At 36.3% G+C, this 16,773-nt stretch overlaps 1 protein-coding gene across 1 annotated transcript in view; it reads right to left on the reverse strand.

Moving 5' to 3' along the window:
- Positions 275-16,773, reverse strand: part of PGR (progesterone receptor) — a 110,071-nt gene continuing 93,572 nt past the window's right edge. The window contains exons 6-8 of the mRNA XM_018059880.1: positions 16,520-16,650; positions 4,473-4,630; positions 275-1,706 (exon numbers count right to left, since the gene is read on the reverse strand). Coding sequence (XP_017915369.1) covers positions 1,551-1,706; positions 4,473-4,630; positions 16,520-16,650 — 445 coding nt within the window. The 3' untranslated portion in view covers positions 275-1,550. The remainder of the gene's footprint in view (positions 1,707-4,472; positions 4,631-16,519; positions 16,651-16,773) is intronic.

A 16,773-nucleotide genomic window follows, 5' to 3' on the forward strand; every position in this document is an offset into this window, starting at 1 on the left:
TTTTTAATTTTTCTCATTAACAACTATTAATCTGCATATGGTAATATGCTTTATTTATAAGGGAATGTCCAATTTTAAAGAAATTTCAAAAAAGAATTAGGTCTACTAGCTTCTCTGAATTGTTAAAAATTATATATATGCCTAAAATTGGTACAAATTATTTTATTTAGAAGAAAAAATGATTGTTTTTTGTTTTTACCAGTGGTTCTTCCTGTTTTATATGTGTGTGTGTGCATTTTTTTAAAAAAAATGGTCTATTTAAAAAAACAGTGACTTTTTTTTTTTTTTTTTACATAGACCTGTTTAAAATAGTGACACCTAGGTGTCCAGTGATACCTCAGAAAAAAAAACTTGTGTGTCTCCTAAAGGGATATTTTCAGCTCACATAACACTGTGAGTTGTGTGTTTTCTAGTTATTGGTTATATTATTTTAAGCCAGTATTTAATGTTTCCTAAATTATCTCTTAGACTGGATCAGAGACACGGAAAACATTTTAACTGTGATTTGTCCACTATGCCCACTCAGTAGAGAAAAAGAGTAATACTTCTCTCTTTTTTCCTCTCCCTTCTTTTTTTTTCCCCCACCTACCCTCCATCCCTTTCTTCTTTGATGTGAAAAGTGAGTAACAAGCTCTGACCAAAAGGAACATTCTACAGGAAAGTTATTATTACAGGAAAGTTATTATGAAAGATGAGGAAATATAAGAGAGACTTGGTAAGGATAAGTGACTGTCCACATGCCCTAGATGTAGCGGGTGGAGTTAGACCACAGACTTTCTGGCTTCCTATTTCAATTTAGAATGCCTTGTTAAAGGACAATTCCCCCCGCAAAAGGCTAGTAGAAAACTGCAAAACTCATGATATACTTGTCATAACATTATGGCTCTCCTTCCTTAATAACATCCTTAGAGATCTGTGTTTCCGATCTGGGAAACAGTCTTAACATATAAGCTGGTTTTCTTAGTTTGAGGAGCATCAATCTATTTCAAGAATTTTAAACTCTTTTTCTATATATTTTTTGCATTAAAAACCCTTTGGAAAATATGGTTAAGGTTATAAATTACCTTCTCACAAAAAAGTATATACACTCATATAGCTATAATTTTGCATACCGATTTGTTTCATTTTTGTAAATATAATCAGGGAGAGAAAAGGAGCTATATAGAAAGAACATAGAACAGCTTTTTGTTTTTATGTGCAAGATTCTTCTTTTCTCTAAAGTAGATTTGTTACATGTGAAAATTAAAAATGTCACCTGAACGATATGAAATGATACGGATAAGATTAACATTAACAATCACTTTAGTACTGTTTCAACCTTGCAAACTCTTATGGAAAATATGGGTGCACAAAAACACTAAAAATCTGAATTACGCTTTATAAAGGAAAACAATTAAACCTCACAACTTTTCTTTGAAATTTACATAGTATGACACATTATAAAGGTAAGGCTTTGAGAAAAACAGTAAAAACTCGTGACCTCATAATCATGACCCCCCAAAAAACAGACATAGCACAAAATTTAATTTTTTTAAAGATAAAAATGGCATTCACTTTTTATGAAACATAAGAGGTTTCACCATCCCTGCCAAGATCTTGGGTAATTGTGCAGCGATAACCTCAGACATCATTTCTGGAAATTCAACACTCAGTGCCCGGGACTGGATAAATGTATTCAAGCAGTACAGATGAAGTTGTTTGACAAGCTGTTGGTTTAACAAATGGATAAGAAACATGTAAGGAAAATAATAAATTTCTAAACTATATAAACATCGAAGCTTATTTTTCTAATAATAGAAATACTTCAGATGTTTTTTACCAAAATGAAAAAACTCCCTCCATTTCCAGAATAATATATAAAATATTACATACATATCATGAAATATTCTAATATATAGAAAGATTTAAAGAAATGAAAGTATTCTATAATCCTATTGGATAAGCAGTGTGAACATTTGGTATATTTCAAGTTTTTTGTTTACACATACTCAAGTACATGCATAATATATACATGCATAATAATAATAATAACAATATATATGCATATATATATTTCCATAAATGAAATTACTTTTTAGTTTATGTCTTAATCCAGCTTTTCCTACATAACAATAGGCAGTCAATACAAACAACCCAACCTGATTAATTTTAATCTAATTTTTTTGGCCACACCATACTGCATGTGGGATCTTAGTTCTCCAACCAGGGATCAATCCCACACTCCCTACACTGGCAGCACAGAGTCTTAACCACTGGGCTGCCAGGAAAGCATCATTTTATTCTAATTTTAATTCTGTCAAAATAATTCATGCACATATTTTTGAAAGTCAGATAGTACCGCAAAACCTATAGGAGCCAAATCACAGACGCAACAACTCTGAATTACTTTAGTCTTGGTCATTTGATATTTACCTCTGTATTTCTAATAAATTATATTTCCCAAAGTTTACATTATTAGGATCCTATTAAATAAGGATTTAGCTTTTTTGTATTATACACCCATCTCCTCAACTACACACACTTTCTCTTCCTCCTATTCACTATATAGATATATCTCAATTTTTGGCTAAATCAATATCTAGCATTTATATTATACAAATTTTTATTGTTTCTTGCTGGATTACATTTCTTTTCCTACATGAGTTACTTTAATTTTGCTAGTGCTAATCACCTCATGTTTCTGTGGGTTTTTTGTTTGTTTTTTCTATATTTATCCCAAAGCCATAGTCAAATTTTCTGACAGAATTCTAAAAACTTACTTCAGTATGTTCATACAATTAGTAATATCTCAAATCAAACTTTTTTTTTTTTGGTGCTAGTACCCTGAAACCCTGTGCACTAGTTACTGTGCTGGGACACCCCTTTGTGTCTCTCCTGGGTTGAATTTCATACTCCTTTGGCTTACGCCAGGGTTCTGTTGTAAGAAATCCTGCAGATGCCCTTGAGAAAGGCTGTATTTGAGGTAAGGTCTGGGAGACCTTGCAAGTCTGAAAATACTTTCATGATGCCATCATATTTGTTTGATGGTTGGCTGGTACAAAATTCTTTGAATATTTTTCTTTCTTTCAAAATTCTCCATGATTTTCTGGGTTCCAGTATTATTTTGTTGGGAAGTCCTACAACATTCTGAATCCTGATGATTTGATGTGACTTGCTTCTTTTTTCACTGGTATGTTTTAGGATACCCTCTTTATTCTAGGTATGCTGAAATTTTACAATACTGTGCCTTGGTTCAATTGGCTTGAGTCTGTATACCGGGCCCTTATGCTCAGAAAATTCATATCCTTCAGTTATAGCAACCTTTCTTTTAAGATTACTTACGCAATTTCCTCTCCTTGATCTTCTCCACCCTTTCTTTTGGAGATTACTACAAACTGGAAAATGAAGCCCTGTGGATTAATACCCTAAATTTGCTTTCTCTCTATATTTTCATATCTTTTTCTTTTTTTTTTTGTTACTTTTATCTGAGTTTTCCTGAGATTTATAGTTTCTGAGTTTTATATTTATATTGAATTTTTAACTTATGCCCTCCTTTAATTATCCAAAAATATTTTCTCACTAAATGTCCTTTTTAAAATGTTTTCCAGTCTTTTTTCATGGATGCAGCATCATTCTTACTTTTGTGAGTATTTTAACTTTTGATGCTTTCTTCTGTTATCTGCACTGGAGCTTTTTCCTTCAAGTTACTTTTTTTTTTTTCTTTTATTTTGTTCTCTGCCTTACATTTGAGAGACTTTATCTAAATGGCTAATAATTCTTGGCTATTCACATTCAGCAGTGAGGCCTCATATTTGATCTAGTGAGCAGAGAGCTTTTTATGCCTTGATTATTATTTTAGTGTTTCTGAACACAGTAATGATAAAAGTTTGTATGCAAAACATCTTGACTAACCCTATATATTTATCCAGTTTGGTGTTAGGCATTTCTAAGGTGCTTTTTTTTCCCCCTCTTGTATAAGCAGTGAGGCATACATGTCTTAAATACTTGCCTAATTATTTAAGATAAACCCTAAAAAGTGAGAATTTGAAAAGAATGCAACCTTTAACTATTGCCACACACTGCTAGATTGTCCATTAGCATTGTTGCTAACTTATAACTCCACCCAAAATGGTATGAGAGTCTGATTCTCCACATCTATATCTTTGCTTTCCCAGTTTACATAAAATATTTTCTAACTTAAGACAAAAACATTTTGGAGCACTTTCAGGAATATGTATCACAATTCCTATCAACCATTAAATTATTCTCAAGCCTCACAAATACTAGTAAAAGGATATTTCAGTGATCTATACTGAAAACGAAAAAAGCACAATATAAATTGTGAGCAGTATGATGCAAGTCATGTTTTAAAGTGGAAGTACAAACATAAATTTGACGAATACACATGAAGTAAAACTTGTACTTCACACTTAAGAAGTAATAGATAGAATTCAGAAAATAATCACTGATATTCTAAAAACCAAAATACTTACATCATGCAAGTTATCAAGAAGTTTTGTAAGCTGATAGAAACGCTGTGAGCTAGAGACAACTCCTTTTTGTCTCAAACCAATTGCCTTGATGAGCTCTCTAATGTAACTTGATCTCATTTCTTCAAACTGGTTTTGGCTTCTTAGTCCTTCTAAAGGAACTGTAAGAAGATAATTACAAGTGGCAGTTATGTTTAAAAGTTGACAGTAGCACTTTATAATATAAATTTCTGAACTATACAGAGATTTCTTTTGATACACAACTCTAGAAACAAATATCTAAATAGAAAAGAGTGCTAACTAACAGTTTTAGGACATGTAAAACTTCTAGTTCTTTTGAAGAATATGGTAACAACAACTAGGTAAGTTAAAGAACATCTCAGCTTATTTTAGAGCCATATTAATGGATTGCACATTTGACTTAGCATCTGCTCAAAAGAGCATCTGACATTATTGTACATTCCTGTCTCAAATATTTAGTTTAAGTTTACAATGACAGATATGCTGCATCTTTTTTGCTTTTTGTCTCCTGACTGTTGATACAAGAGAAAGTCACTGATGTTTGAATTTTCTCTTATATTCAGCCACTTGGCTATACTCTATTTTATTTATGCATTCATTTATTAATATTGTTAAATCTAACAGTTTTTGGTGGATTATCTTTTTTTTTGGTACACGACAATACCATACTCAAATAATATCCTTATTTTCTCCTGTCCAACAGTTGTAGCTGTCATTTCTCCTTCATGGTTCAATACATTGTTTAAGTCTTCCAGAACAATATTAAATAATAACAGTAATGGTAAATACTCAAATTTTGCTGCTGATTTTATTGATAAATGCCTCTCATAGTATCAGCAACAAATTTTGAGTATTTACCATTACTGTCATTATTTACTAGTAAATAATAACTTCTACCTCAGAAATCTTTAATTCATACAGCCAAATTTAGGCCCAACGTCCTACTATAGCCCATTCTCTTGTTTCCACTACGCAGTCAATAAACCTACAGCCTTTCTCCTAAGCCTTTCCGGTTCTCCTGTTGTGACCTGTCTGAGATGTCCTGGTTGGTTTCTTTAGCAACTCTATTACCGGAACTCCCAGCTTCCTTATTTCCTTTTACTTTGGTTGCAACTGTCCCACAAACAAATCTTCAACCATAAGTGAAGTTTCTGCAACTATATCCAGATTACTGAAAGAAAAATCACAAAATCTATGGATTTATACATCTAGATATTTATGATCTTGACCTTTAGCATTATTTCTAGAGAGAAGTGTACTTCATTTGAGCAAAGTCAACTCTATGTCTCCAGCAAAGGTAGATAAATAAAGCTTTTAAAAAACCTCTTTCTGTATTCCCTGTATCCCAACAGACATTCATTTCTACTTTGGAAAAAGAAGGCCAGAGATAATAAGCCAATAGAAACTAAGAGTGAACTCTGGTTTAGAGTCTTCAAGAGCTCAGATCCTCAGTATAAAAGGGACTTAGGTAATTTGGGCAATAGGACACTTTTGCGCCAACTGAAAACTTAACTGTATGTATATGTTATGTGTATCATAACATACAGTATTATAACATATAGTATCATAACCTATTCACTTTGCTTCATATAGCAACTATTTTAAAAATCCATAACATTTTTTAAACATTCCAACCAATTTTCACATCTCCCTCACTCTTCACCATGACTATAAAATTATTTTTTCTTCTGATTACTGAAGTATTGTTTTCTCATTGGGCTTTAAAGAGCTGGAAAACTAGTAACCCAAAGCCTTTGACACTACCCATCTACCTGTTGAGGACCAGACATGAAGCAATTATCCTTACATCAAGAAAATCAGGCCTAATCTCATCCTGCCTCATCCTATTAGTATCAACCATTAACAACATGCTCCCAGGATATGATAATCTAATCACTAGGCTCTCATCCTATGCTCCTGGGATATCTCTGAAAATTATTCTCCTTTACACTCTCTTCTTTAGATTTCAGATCTATGATGAACCAGCTGTAAAAAAGTTATTTCTGTTTTATTTGAGCTCTTTATATTAATTCATTGTTTTCTTAATTATTACACTCAGCATTACATGGCTGGAGAATTTTCTCTGAGATTCTTATTGATTCCATATGTGGGTTTTCAGCATTTCTTGTAAATATATTGTGGCAAGTGGGAGAGAGTGACTGAAAGGCAGTTAGCAATATGCTTGCTATTTTAGATGAGAATACTTTAAAAAATACTTATTTTGGGTTTAGTTATTTAAAAATAGTGTGTATCAATTAGAAAAATTTTGAAAAATACTGAAAATACAAAGAAAATTATAAGTCACCTGAGATCCTACAATCCAATAGTTTGGGATATTTAATAATATTATATTGAGAATATTTACATAATTAAATCATTCAAAATTCTTCATATATGAATGCTTTTAATTCTCACATAAAAAATTTAATATCACAGAAATGTGTAGTAAATGCAAATTATTTAATTATTTTATCATTCAACACTTGCACCATGCAACATCATGCAATATTTTGCTAATATAAATAATACTTGCACTCATCTCACATGCTAGTAAAGTAATGCTCAAAATTCTCCAAGCCAGGCTTCAACAGTATGTGAACTGTGAACTTCCAGATGTTCAAGCTGGATTTAGAAAGTGCAGAGAAACCACAGATCAAATTGCCAACCTCTGCTGGATCAGAAAAAAAGCAAGAGAGTTCCAGAAAAACATCTTCTTCTGCTTTATGGACTATGCCAAAGCCTTTGACTATGTGGACCACAAGAAACTGGAAAATTCTTGAATAGATGGGAATACTAGACCAACTGACCAGCCTCTTGAGAAACCTGTATGCAGGTCAGGAAGCAACAGTTAGAACTGGACATGGAACAACAGACTGGTTCCGTGAAAGGAGTACATCAAGGCTGTATATTGTCATCCTGCTTATTTAACTTATATGAGGAGTACATCATGAGAAACGCTGGGCTGGAGGAAGCACAAGTTGGAATCAAGATTTCCGGGAGAAATATCAATAACCTCAGATATGCTGATGAAACCACTGTTATGGCAGAAAGCAAAGAAGAACTAAAGAACCTTCTGATGAAAGTGAAAGAGGAGAGTGAAAAAGTTGGCTTAAACCTCAACATTCAGAAAACTAAGATCATGGCATCCGGTCCCACCACTTCATGGCAAATAGATGGGGAAACAGTGGAAACAGTGACAGACTTTATTTTTGGGGGCTCCAAAATCACTGCAGATGGTGACTGCAACCATGAAATTAAAAGAGGCTTGCCCCTTGGAAGAAAAGCTATGACCAACCTAGACAGCATATTAAAAAGCAGAGACATTATTTTGCCAACAAAGCTCCACCTAGTCAAAACTATGGTTTTTCCAGTAGTCACGTATGGATGTGAGAGTTGGACTATAAAGAAAGCTGAGTGCCGAAGAATTGATGCTTTTGAACTGTGGTGTTGGAGAAGACTCTTGAGAGTTCCTTGGACTACAAGGAGAACCAACCAGTCCATCCTAAAGGAAATCAGTCCTGACTATTCATTGGAAGGACTGATGCTAAAGCTGAAACTCCAATACTTTGGCCACCTGATGGGAAGAACTGACTCACTGGAAAAGAGCCTGATGCTGGGAATGATTGAGGGCAGGAGGAGACGGGGACAACAGAGGATGAGATGGTTGGATGGCATCACCAACTCAATAGACATGAGTTTGAGTAAGCTCCGGGAGTTGGTGATTGACAGAGAAGCCTGGCGTGCTGCAGTCCATGAGGTCGCAAAGAGTCAGACACTACTGAGTGACTGAACTGAACTATGATGAATGTCATTTCTGATATTTAAAGGCTATATTCTTATAAGTGGGATTATTAGAGTAAAAGGTATTAACTTTCTTAACACTCCAAATATATATTTCTAAATTATCAACACTTCTTACTATTTATGTTGGGTGGTTGGTTCTGAGCAATTTTCATTTAGGGTAATGATTTATTTTATAGAGAAAAAGAAACTATCATCTCATTTTCATTTCTCCAATTGTTATTGAGGTTGAATAATTTTTTAATGCTTATTAGTGATTTGGTTTATACTCATTTTTTTGTATTAAGATATATTTAAAATATTTTCTAAGTTTGTGGTTCAAAGCCCAGTTTTAAAATATTTAATCAGTGCTGTAACTTTATTAAGGCAAAGAGTCCTACCTAGGCAACCCCAATTTTCCCATGCTCAGAAAGCCAATGCTTTCAGTTTTTTCAACTGTTTATTTTGGTCTTTCCTTCCATAGTTTTAAGTGACACCCTTATATTGCTGTTATTTGAATTCGTAACAGTATGGACAATAGGGCTACAGCTCTATTTCCATATTCCAGATCATCACCCCTATACCACAATCATATACTCACATATGAAGAACTTGCTGTTCCTCATCTTCCTAATATAATTTTCATAATATTTCTTAGATCAATATTCAGTGTTTATTATTTTAGCTATGTAAAATGTTACCACAGTCTAGTCATATAGAATTAACTAGGATTTCTTTCCAAGTATAATTTTTTTGTTTTCCTGAGAGTAAGTAACCACACCAATGGGTGTGAAGTGGTATCCACCTGTGGCTTTTATGCTTCTCCGATGATTAGTGATGCTGAGGATCTTTTCATGTGCTTAATGGCTATTTGTAAATCTTCTTTTGAGAAATGTCTATTAAGGCCTTTACTTTTATTTATTTTTTAATTTTTATTTTTACTTTATTTTACTTTACAATACTGTATTGGTTTTGCCACACATTGACATGAATCCACCACGGGTGTACATAAGTTCCCAAACATGAAGCCCCCTCCCACCACCCACCCCATATCATCTCTCTGGATCATCCCCGTGCACCAGCCCCAAGCATCCTGTATCCTGCACCGAACATAGACTGGCGATTCATTTCTTACATGATAGTATATATGTTTCAATGCCATTCTCCCAAATCATCCCAAAGTCTGCAAGCAATAAATGCTGGAGAGGGTGTGGATAAAAGGGAACCCTCTTACACTATTGGTAGGCCTTTACTTTTAAATTGGTTTATTTTTTGTTGTTGTTGGATTATAGAGATTCTTTATATCATCTGGATATTAATACTCTTACTTTAGCAGATATCTTTTTCAATATTTTCACCAAATCAATGGATTAACCTTTCTTTGTGTTGAGTCCTTTGATGCACCAAAGTTTTAAATTTTGCCAATGTCTATTTAGGGCATCCAAGGTGGCTCAGTGGAAAGAAATCTGCCTGCAGGAGATGCAAGTTCAATCCCTGGGTTGGAAGGCCCCCTGAAGAAGGAAATGGTAACTCATTCCAATATTCTTACCTGGGAATCCCAAGGTCTGAGGAGCCTGGTGGGCTACAATCAATAGGGTCACAGAGTTGGACATGACTAAATGACTGAGCATGCACACAAACACACTTCTTTCTGAACAGGGATATTTTTCCCTCTGCTTTTGAGAGGTTTTCCAACTTTCAAATTCTCTAGCCACTTTAAAATTATATATATATACATATATATATTTCCAAGAATTCTTTTCTTTGTGTTATTCCTTTTTCATATATTCAGCATTGTTTCATGAATAGAATATGTTCTTTTATCTTTCTAAAGGATAGAACTGAAAGGCAAAAGAGAAAAGGAAAGCTATATCCATCTGAAGGCAGAGTTCCAAACAATAGCAAGGAGAGATAAGAAAGCCTTCCTAAGTGAACGCTGCAAACAAACAGAGGAAAACAATAGAATGGGAAACACTAGAGATCTCTTCAAGAAAATTAGAGATACCAAGGGAACATTTCATGCAAAGATGGGCTCAATAAAGGACAGAAATGGTAAGACCTTACAGAAGCAGAAGATATTAAGAAGAGGTGGCAAGAAGACACAGAAGAAGTACACAGAAAAGATCTTCATGACCCAGATAATCATGATGGTGTGATCACTCACCAAGAGCTAGATATTCTGGAGTGCAAAGTCAAGTGGGCCTTAGGAAGCATCACTACAAACAAAGCTAGTGGAGGTGATGGAATTGCAGCTGAGCTATTTGAAATCATAAAAGATGATGCTGTTAAAGTACTGCACTCAATATGCCAGCAAATCTGGAAAGCTCAGCAGTGGCCACAGGACTGGAAAAGGTCAGTTTTCATTCCAATCCCAAAGAAAGACAATGCCACAGAATATTCAAACTACTGCACAACTGCACTCATCTCACACACTATCAAAGGAATACTCAAAATTCTCCATGTGAGGCTTCAACAGTACATGAACCGAGAACTTTCACATGTTCAACTGGATTTAGAAAAGGCAGAGGAACAACAGATCAAATTGCCAGAATCTGCTGGATCATAGAAAAAGCAAGACAATTCCAGAAAATCATCTACTTCTGCTTCACTGACTATGCTAAAGCCTTTGACTGTGTAGGTCAAAATAAACTGGAAAATTCTTAAAGGGATGGGAATACCAGACCAACTTCCTTCCTTCCTGCAAAAACTGTATGCAGGACAAGAAGCAACAGTTAGAATCAGATATGGAATAATGGGCTGGTTCCAAATTGGGAAAAGAGTACGTCAAGGTTATATACTGTCACCTTGCTTGTTTAACTTTCATGCAGAGTACATCATGCAAAATGCTGGGCTGGATAAAACACAAGATAGAATCAAGATAGCCAGGAGAAATATAAATAACCTTAGATATGGAGATAGGGCTTTCCTGGTGGCTCAGATGGTAAAGAATCCCCCTGCACTGTGGGAGACCTGGGTTCAATTCCTGGGTTAGGAAGATCCCCTGGAGAAGGAAATGGCAAAACCAGTCCAGTATTCTTACCTAGAGAATTCCATGGACAGTGGAGCCTGGCAGGCTACAGACCATGGGGTCACAAAGAATCAGACATGACTGAGCAACTTTCAGTCACTCATTCACTTAGATATGCAGATGACACTACCCTTATGGCAGAAAGCAAAGAGGAACTAAAGAGTCTCTTGATGAAGGTGAAAGAGGAGAGTGAAAAAGTTGGCTTAAAACTCAACATTCAAAAAATGAAGATCATGGCATCTGGTCCTATCACTTCATAGCAAATAGATGGGGAAACAATGAAAACAGTGGCAGACTTTATTTTCTTGGGCTCCAAAATCACTGCAGATGGTGACTGCAGCCATGAAATTAAAAGATGCTTGCTCCTTGAAAGGAAAGATATGACCATCCTAGACAGCATATTAAAAAGCAGAGATGTTACTTTGCTTTGTCTAGTCAAAGCTATGGTTTTTCCAGTAGTCCTTGTGGCTCAGCTGGTAAAGAATCTGCCTGCAATGCCAAAGACCTGGATTTGATCCCTGAGTTGTGAAGATCCCCTGGAGAAGAGAAGGGCTACCCACTCCAGTATTCTGGCTTGGAGAATTCCATGGACTGTATAGTCCATGGGGTCACAAAAAGTCAAACATGACTGAGCAACTTTCACTTCCAGTAGTCATGTATGGATGTGAGAGTTGGACCATAAAAAGGCTGAGTGCTGAAGAATTAATGCTTTTGAACTGTGGTGTTGGAGAAGACTCTTGAGAGTCCTTTGGACAGAAAGGAAATCCAACCAGTCCATCCTGAAGGAAATCAGTCCTGAATATTCATTGGAAGGATTGATGCTGAAGATGAAACTCCAATACTCTGGCCACCTGATGTGAAGACCTGACTCACTGGAAAAAACCCTGATGCTGGGAAAGATTGAAGGCAGGAGGAGAAGGGGACGACAGAGGATGAGATGGTTGGATGGCATCACTGACTCAATGGACATGAGTTTGAGCAAGATCTGGAAGATGATGAAGGACAGGGAAGCCTGAGGTACTGCAGTCCATGGGGTCACAAAGAGCCGGACATGACTGGGTGACTCAACAACAACAAAGGATAGCTTTTAAATTTCTCCATGGTCTCTCTTTCCTCTAAATTATTTTTTTATTTTGTCTTTATGTTTGATATCAAAGACCTTCCTCAGATGCCCTGGTTGCTTATTTATATTCAAGCATGGAAACTAAAAAGCTGATTGCTAGTTCTGTTTGAATGAATAGTTATTATTGGCTATAAGCTTTAGTGTAGGGCATTCTGGCTGAGCTATTTCAAAGAGAAAGCCTTGCTATTAGCATATTTAATTCTTTTTTTTCTAGCTTAATAAATTCTTTATAAAAGAATCTTTCATTTTCCTATCTGGAGAATATAAACCTGGATGACAGTGTTCTAGAGGACTGGTGATTTTGCAGGGTGTTGTCTCAACATTTGGTATATAATCTTAACCTGTTTACACTATCCACCTTCACCCTCATCACTGCCTGCAGTCCACCAACCCAACTGCCTTCTGTTGCATCCTCTTCAGGGAATAAACCTACAGTCTCTGCCTTGGTTGCAGAACAACTGCACCATTGGTGGATATTTAGAAACACATTTTCAAGAGAACTTGGTGTTTTTAATTCTACTTTCACTCTCATTAAAAAAAAAATCACTGTTGTCACTAACTGCAAAACATGTCAGAGGTTCAGTGATACAAATCAAGGTGCTTGCTTTTTGACTTTTCTTACTTCTGGCTTAGAAACCACTTTCTTATTCAGTCACGTCTGACTCTTTGAGACCATGTGAACTGTGGCCTGCCAGGCTCCTCTGTCCTTGGGTTCTGCCAGGCAAGAATACTGGAGCGGGTTGCCACTGGCAGGCAGGTTCTTTACCACTGAACCACCCGGGAAGCCCTCCACTTTCTCAGGTACACTAAATTAGTTTCTGCTTGCTGGCTTGTGGAATTTTATTGCTACTGATATTTCTTTCACTTTATATACTTTATTTTATTTTTTAAGAAATCCCGTGACTAATAGTTTTATGTAGTTTAAAAGGAACAATGATTAAAGTGTGTATTCAACCTGCCATATTTTCCTGTATTTTAATTTTTAATGGCAAATGGGTGGTTTAAATTCTTAAGTCATTGAACTTTTCTTTTGCCAACTTTTCTATTGCATATATTTTTAAAAAGTATTCTTTGAGATTTCTCACTTTTATTCCTTTTAGCTTATTTTTAACAAGCTAAAGTGTTACAACTATGAGCCACTTATTTTAGGATACAAGTTGAGCTAAATATTTAAACTAAGTTTTCCTCAAACATAAAGCTTCTTTTCTCAACAACATTTATTTGTTCCATACTCAAAGATTTCCAGTGTTTCCACAGTAGGATATAAAGTTCTAGTATATATAGTCTGATTTGACTAAGAATTCAGAGTATGTATTTTCCACATTATTAATTATTCTAACTTTCTAATTCTCCCCCATCCCCATATTTTTGTAATATTTCCTATTTTTTAAGATTTAAGGATGAATTTCAATAGCTGTGCCAAGTGTTTCCTCAAAATCCCATTAAAATTTGTGTAGATTTTATTACACAAATTATTACATATAATAATAATTTATATATGTGTATATATGTAGTACTATTAAGTACATGATTTTCTCTTTTCTTAAAGTTGCAAATGGCTGAAAACCTTGCCTTCCATGCTATGTGAGTGGAAGTCATGTGTATCTCCCTTCCTTCCCTTACAACTGTCCTCCCTTAGTACTGCTCTAGTGATTATGGAGGTAGGTGTCAAGATGCCGCCTCCATCTGCCTGAACACCTGAGTGATAACAATGAGCCTCCCTGTAGATCTGCAGTGAAAATATAGTGAAAAGAATGAGCACTTAAAATTTTTGAAAGCTACTGAGGTTTAGGGCTTGTTTGGTTCCCTGCATAATGTAGCCTACCCATAAATACAGTATTATGTTAATGCTATCAACTAATTTGGGAGACCTAGGACCATCTATGATATATCTACTATTGTATTCATTACTATCAAGAAAAGAATTGACAGGAGTTAACTGCTGTATTATTAAAGTTCTTTCAGTTGACTCTGTTGGCCAGTCCCATATCAATTCCTTTGTCTACTTTGTGCTTTTTTTAATCAAATTGTGCTTGAAGGTCTTGTCCTCCAGATAGAGATTCCAAGGGTCAGGTAAAGGGCTATGGTTCCCTGCTGCTGCTACTAAGTCACTTCAGTCGTTTCCGACTCTGTGCGACCCCATAGATGGCAGCCCACCAGGCTCCCCCGTCCCTGGGATTCTCCAGGCACACGGGTGGGTTGCCATTTCCTTCTCCAATGCATGAAAGTGAAAAGTGAAAGTGAAGTCACTCAGCCGTGTCCGACTCTTAGCGACCCCATGCACTGCAGCCTACCAGGCTTCTCCGTCCATGGGATTTTCCAGGCAAGAGTACTGGAGTGGGGTGCCATTTCCTGTATTAATCTGTGTCCGGGCACAGACTTTATGAGGTAAACTGCCTTCTTAAGAGTTCAGCTTTTCTGCCTTTCCTCTTGATATGCTCCCCCGGCCCTACCATGTAAGATTCATACCCCTAGAAGGAAATCCTTGCAGAAATCTTTTCTGAGAAAGACTCTTGTCTCACTTTCGATCTCAGGTCTTAGCTCTCTGTGGTTTCCTTTCAAATCACAATGACTGAAAGAGGAACCAATTCAAATAGCCTACTTGTGTGTGGGAAGGGCACAGGAAAGGGTAAAAGGTGGAAGCAATTTAAAAAGTTTTCCACTTAGACCCTGGGAGATCCATGGAGGCAGAGGGACGCATGCTCTTTGTGTGTGAGAATGAATGCATGGGCGTCTGACCACTCTTGTGGTGACCAGCGCTATTTCTTCCGGGTACACAGCTAGGGGGCGTTCCCGAGCTCTCCTGCAATTAGGGTGGACCATAGAACGTGGCGTCCGGTCCCATCACTTCATGGGAAATAGATGGGGAAACAGTGGAAACAGTGTCAGATTTTATTTTTTAGGGCTCCAAAATCACTGCAGATGGTGATTGTAGCCATGAAATTAAAAGACGCTTACTCCTTGGAAGAAAAGTTATGACCAACCTAGATAGCATATTCAAAAGCAGAGACATTACTTTGCCGACTAAGGTCCGTCTAGTCAAGGCTATGGTTTTTCCTGTGGTCATGTATGGATGTGAGAGTTGGACTGTGAAGAAGGCTGAGCTGTGAAGAATTGATGCTTTTGAACTGTGGTGTTGGAGAAGACTCTTGAGAGTCCCTTGGACTGCAAGGAGATCCAACCAGTCCAAGGGATTTCTTTGGAAGGAATGATGCTAAAGCTGAAACTCCAGTAGTTTGGCCACCTCATGAGAAGAGTTGACTCATTGGAATAGACTCTGATGCTGCGAGGGATTGGGGGCAGGAGGAGAAGGGGACGACAGAGGATGAGATGGCTGGATGGCATCACGGACTGGATGGACGTGAGTCTGAGTGAACTCTGGGAGTTGGTGATGGACAGGGAGGCCTGGCGTGCTGCAATTCATGGGGTCGCAAAGAGTCGGACATGACTGAGCGACTGAACTGAACTGAACTGACAGAACGTGGGTGGAAGATAGTTCCAGATCTAGTCTTCAAACCTCTTACTCAGTGCTCATCTTCTAGTCAGATAAAACGGAAGACTCCAAGTTGATACAAAGGGTAGAGCCTCTGGATGAAAGAAGCCTGGGTTTTCTTGGCCAACCCACTGGACTGACTGTGAGTAGTCCATAAACTATTATGCTACAGATTCTTGCAGTTATGTGTTATAACTGTTAGACTATCCTGACATAAAGTGAACAGTTACAAACGTGTGTTTATAGAGTAAATCCTTTGTAGGGTGGGGGTGAAGGGAAGCATAGTCTGTGTTTATGCAGTATTAATTAGTTTATAATACTTAATTGGATGAATATGAAAAAGTTATTTAATCATCTTTTACCCAAAAAAAGAATAGAAACTGGCTTACTTGATGGGCTATTTTAGTATTAGGTGATAGATAAAATCTGAGAAATATGAAATGACTTTATTATAGTCTATAGATGCTTCTCTTTTGCAGTTTCCAACTCATTAAGATTCATAACTCATCTATAATCATACAATAGTACGGTTGTTTGAGACTTCCTTAATGAATTAAAAATTAAAAAAGCAAATCTCTTGCATTCAGTTACTTATACTCACTCACTTGTATTAAGAAGTAGCAATACTTTCATACAGAGGAACTCTTCTTGGCTGACTTGAAGCTTCACAAACTCCTGTGGGATCTGCCACATGGTTAGGCATAATGAATAGAATGATGACTCCTTCATCCGCTGTCTTGCACCACACACAACACACAAAAGAAAAATCAACAGTGGAAAAAAAAATAAACACACACAAGGTCTTAGCTAGGTTAGGTAATTTATGAGTGATTATGAGTTTTACTTATTACCTGATTTA

Source organism: Capra hircus, chromosome 15, assembly GCF_001704415.2.
Source record: "Capra hircus breed San Clemente chromosome 15, ASM170441v1, whole genome shotgun sequence".
In the NCBI taxonomy this organism is placed as follows: domain Eukaryota; kingdom Metazoa; phylum Chordata; class Mammalia; order Artiodactyla; family Bovidae; genus Capra; species Capra hircus.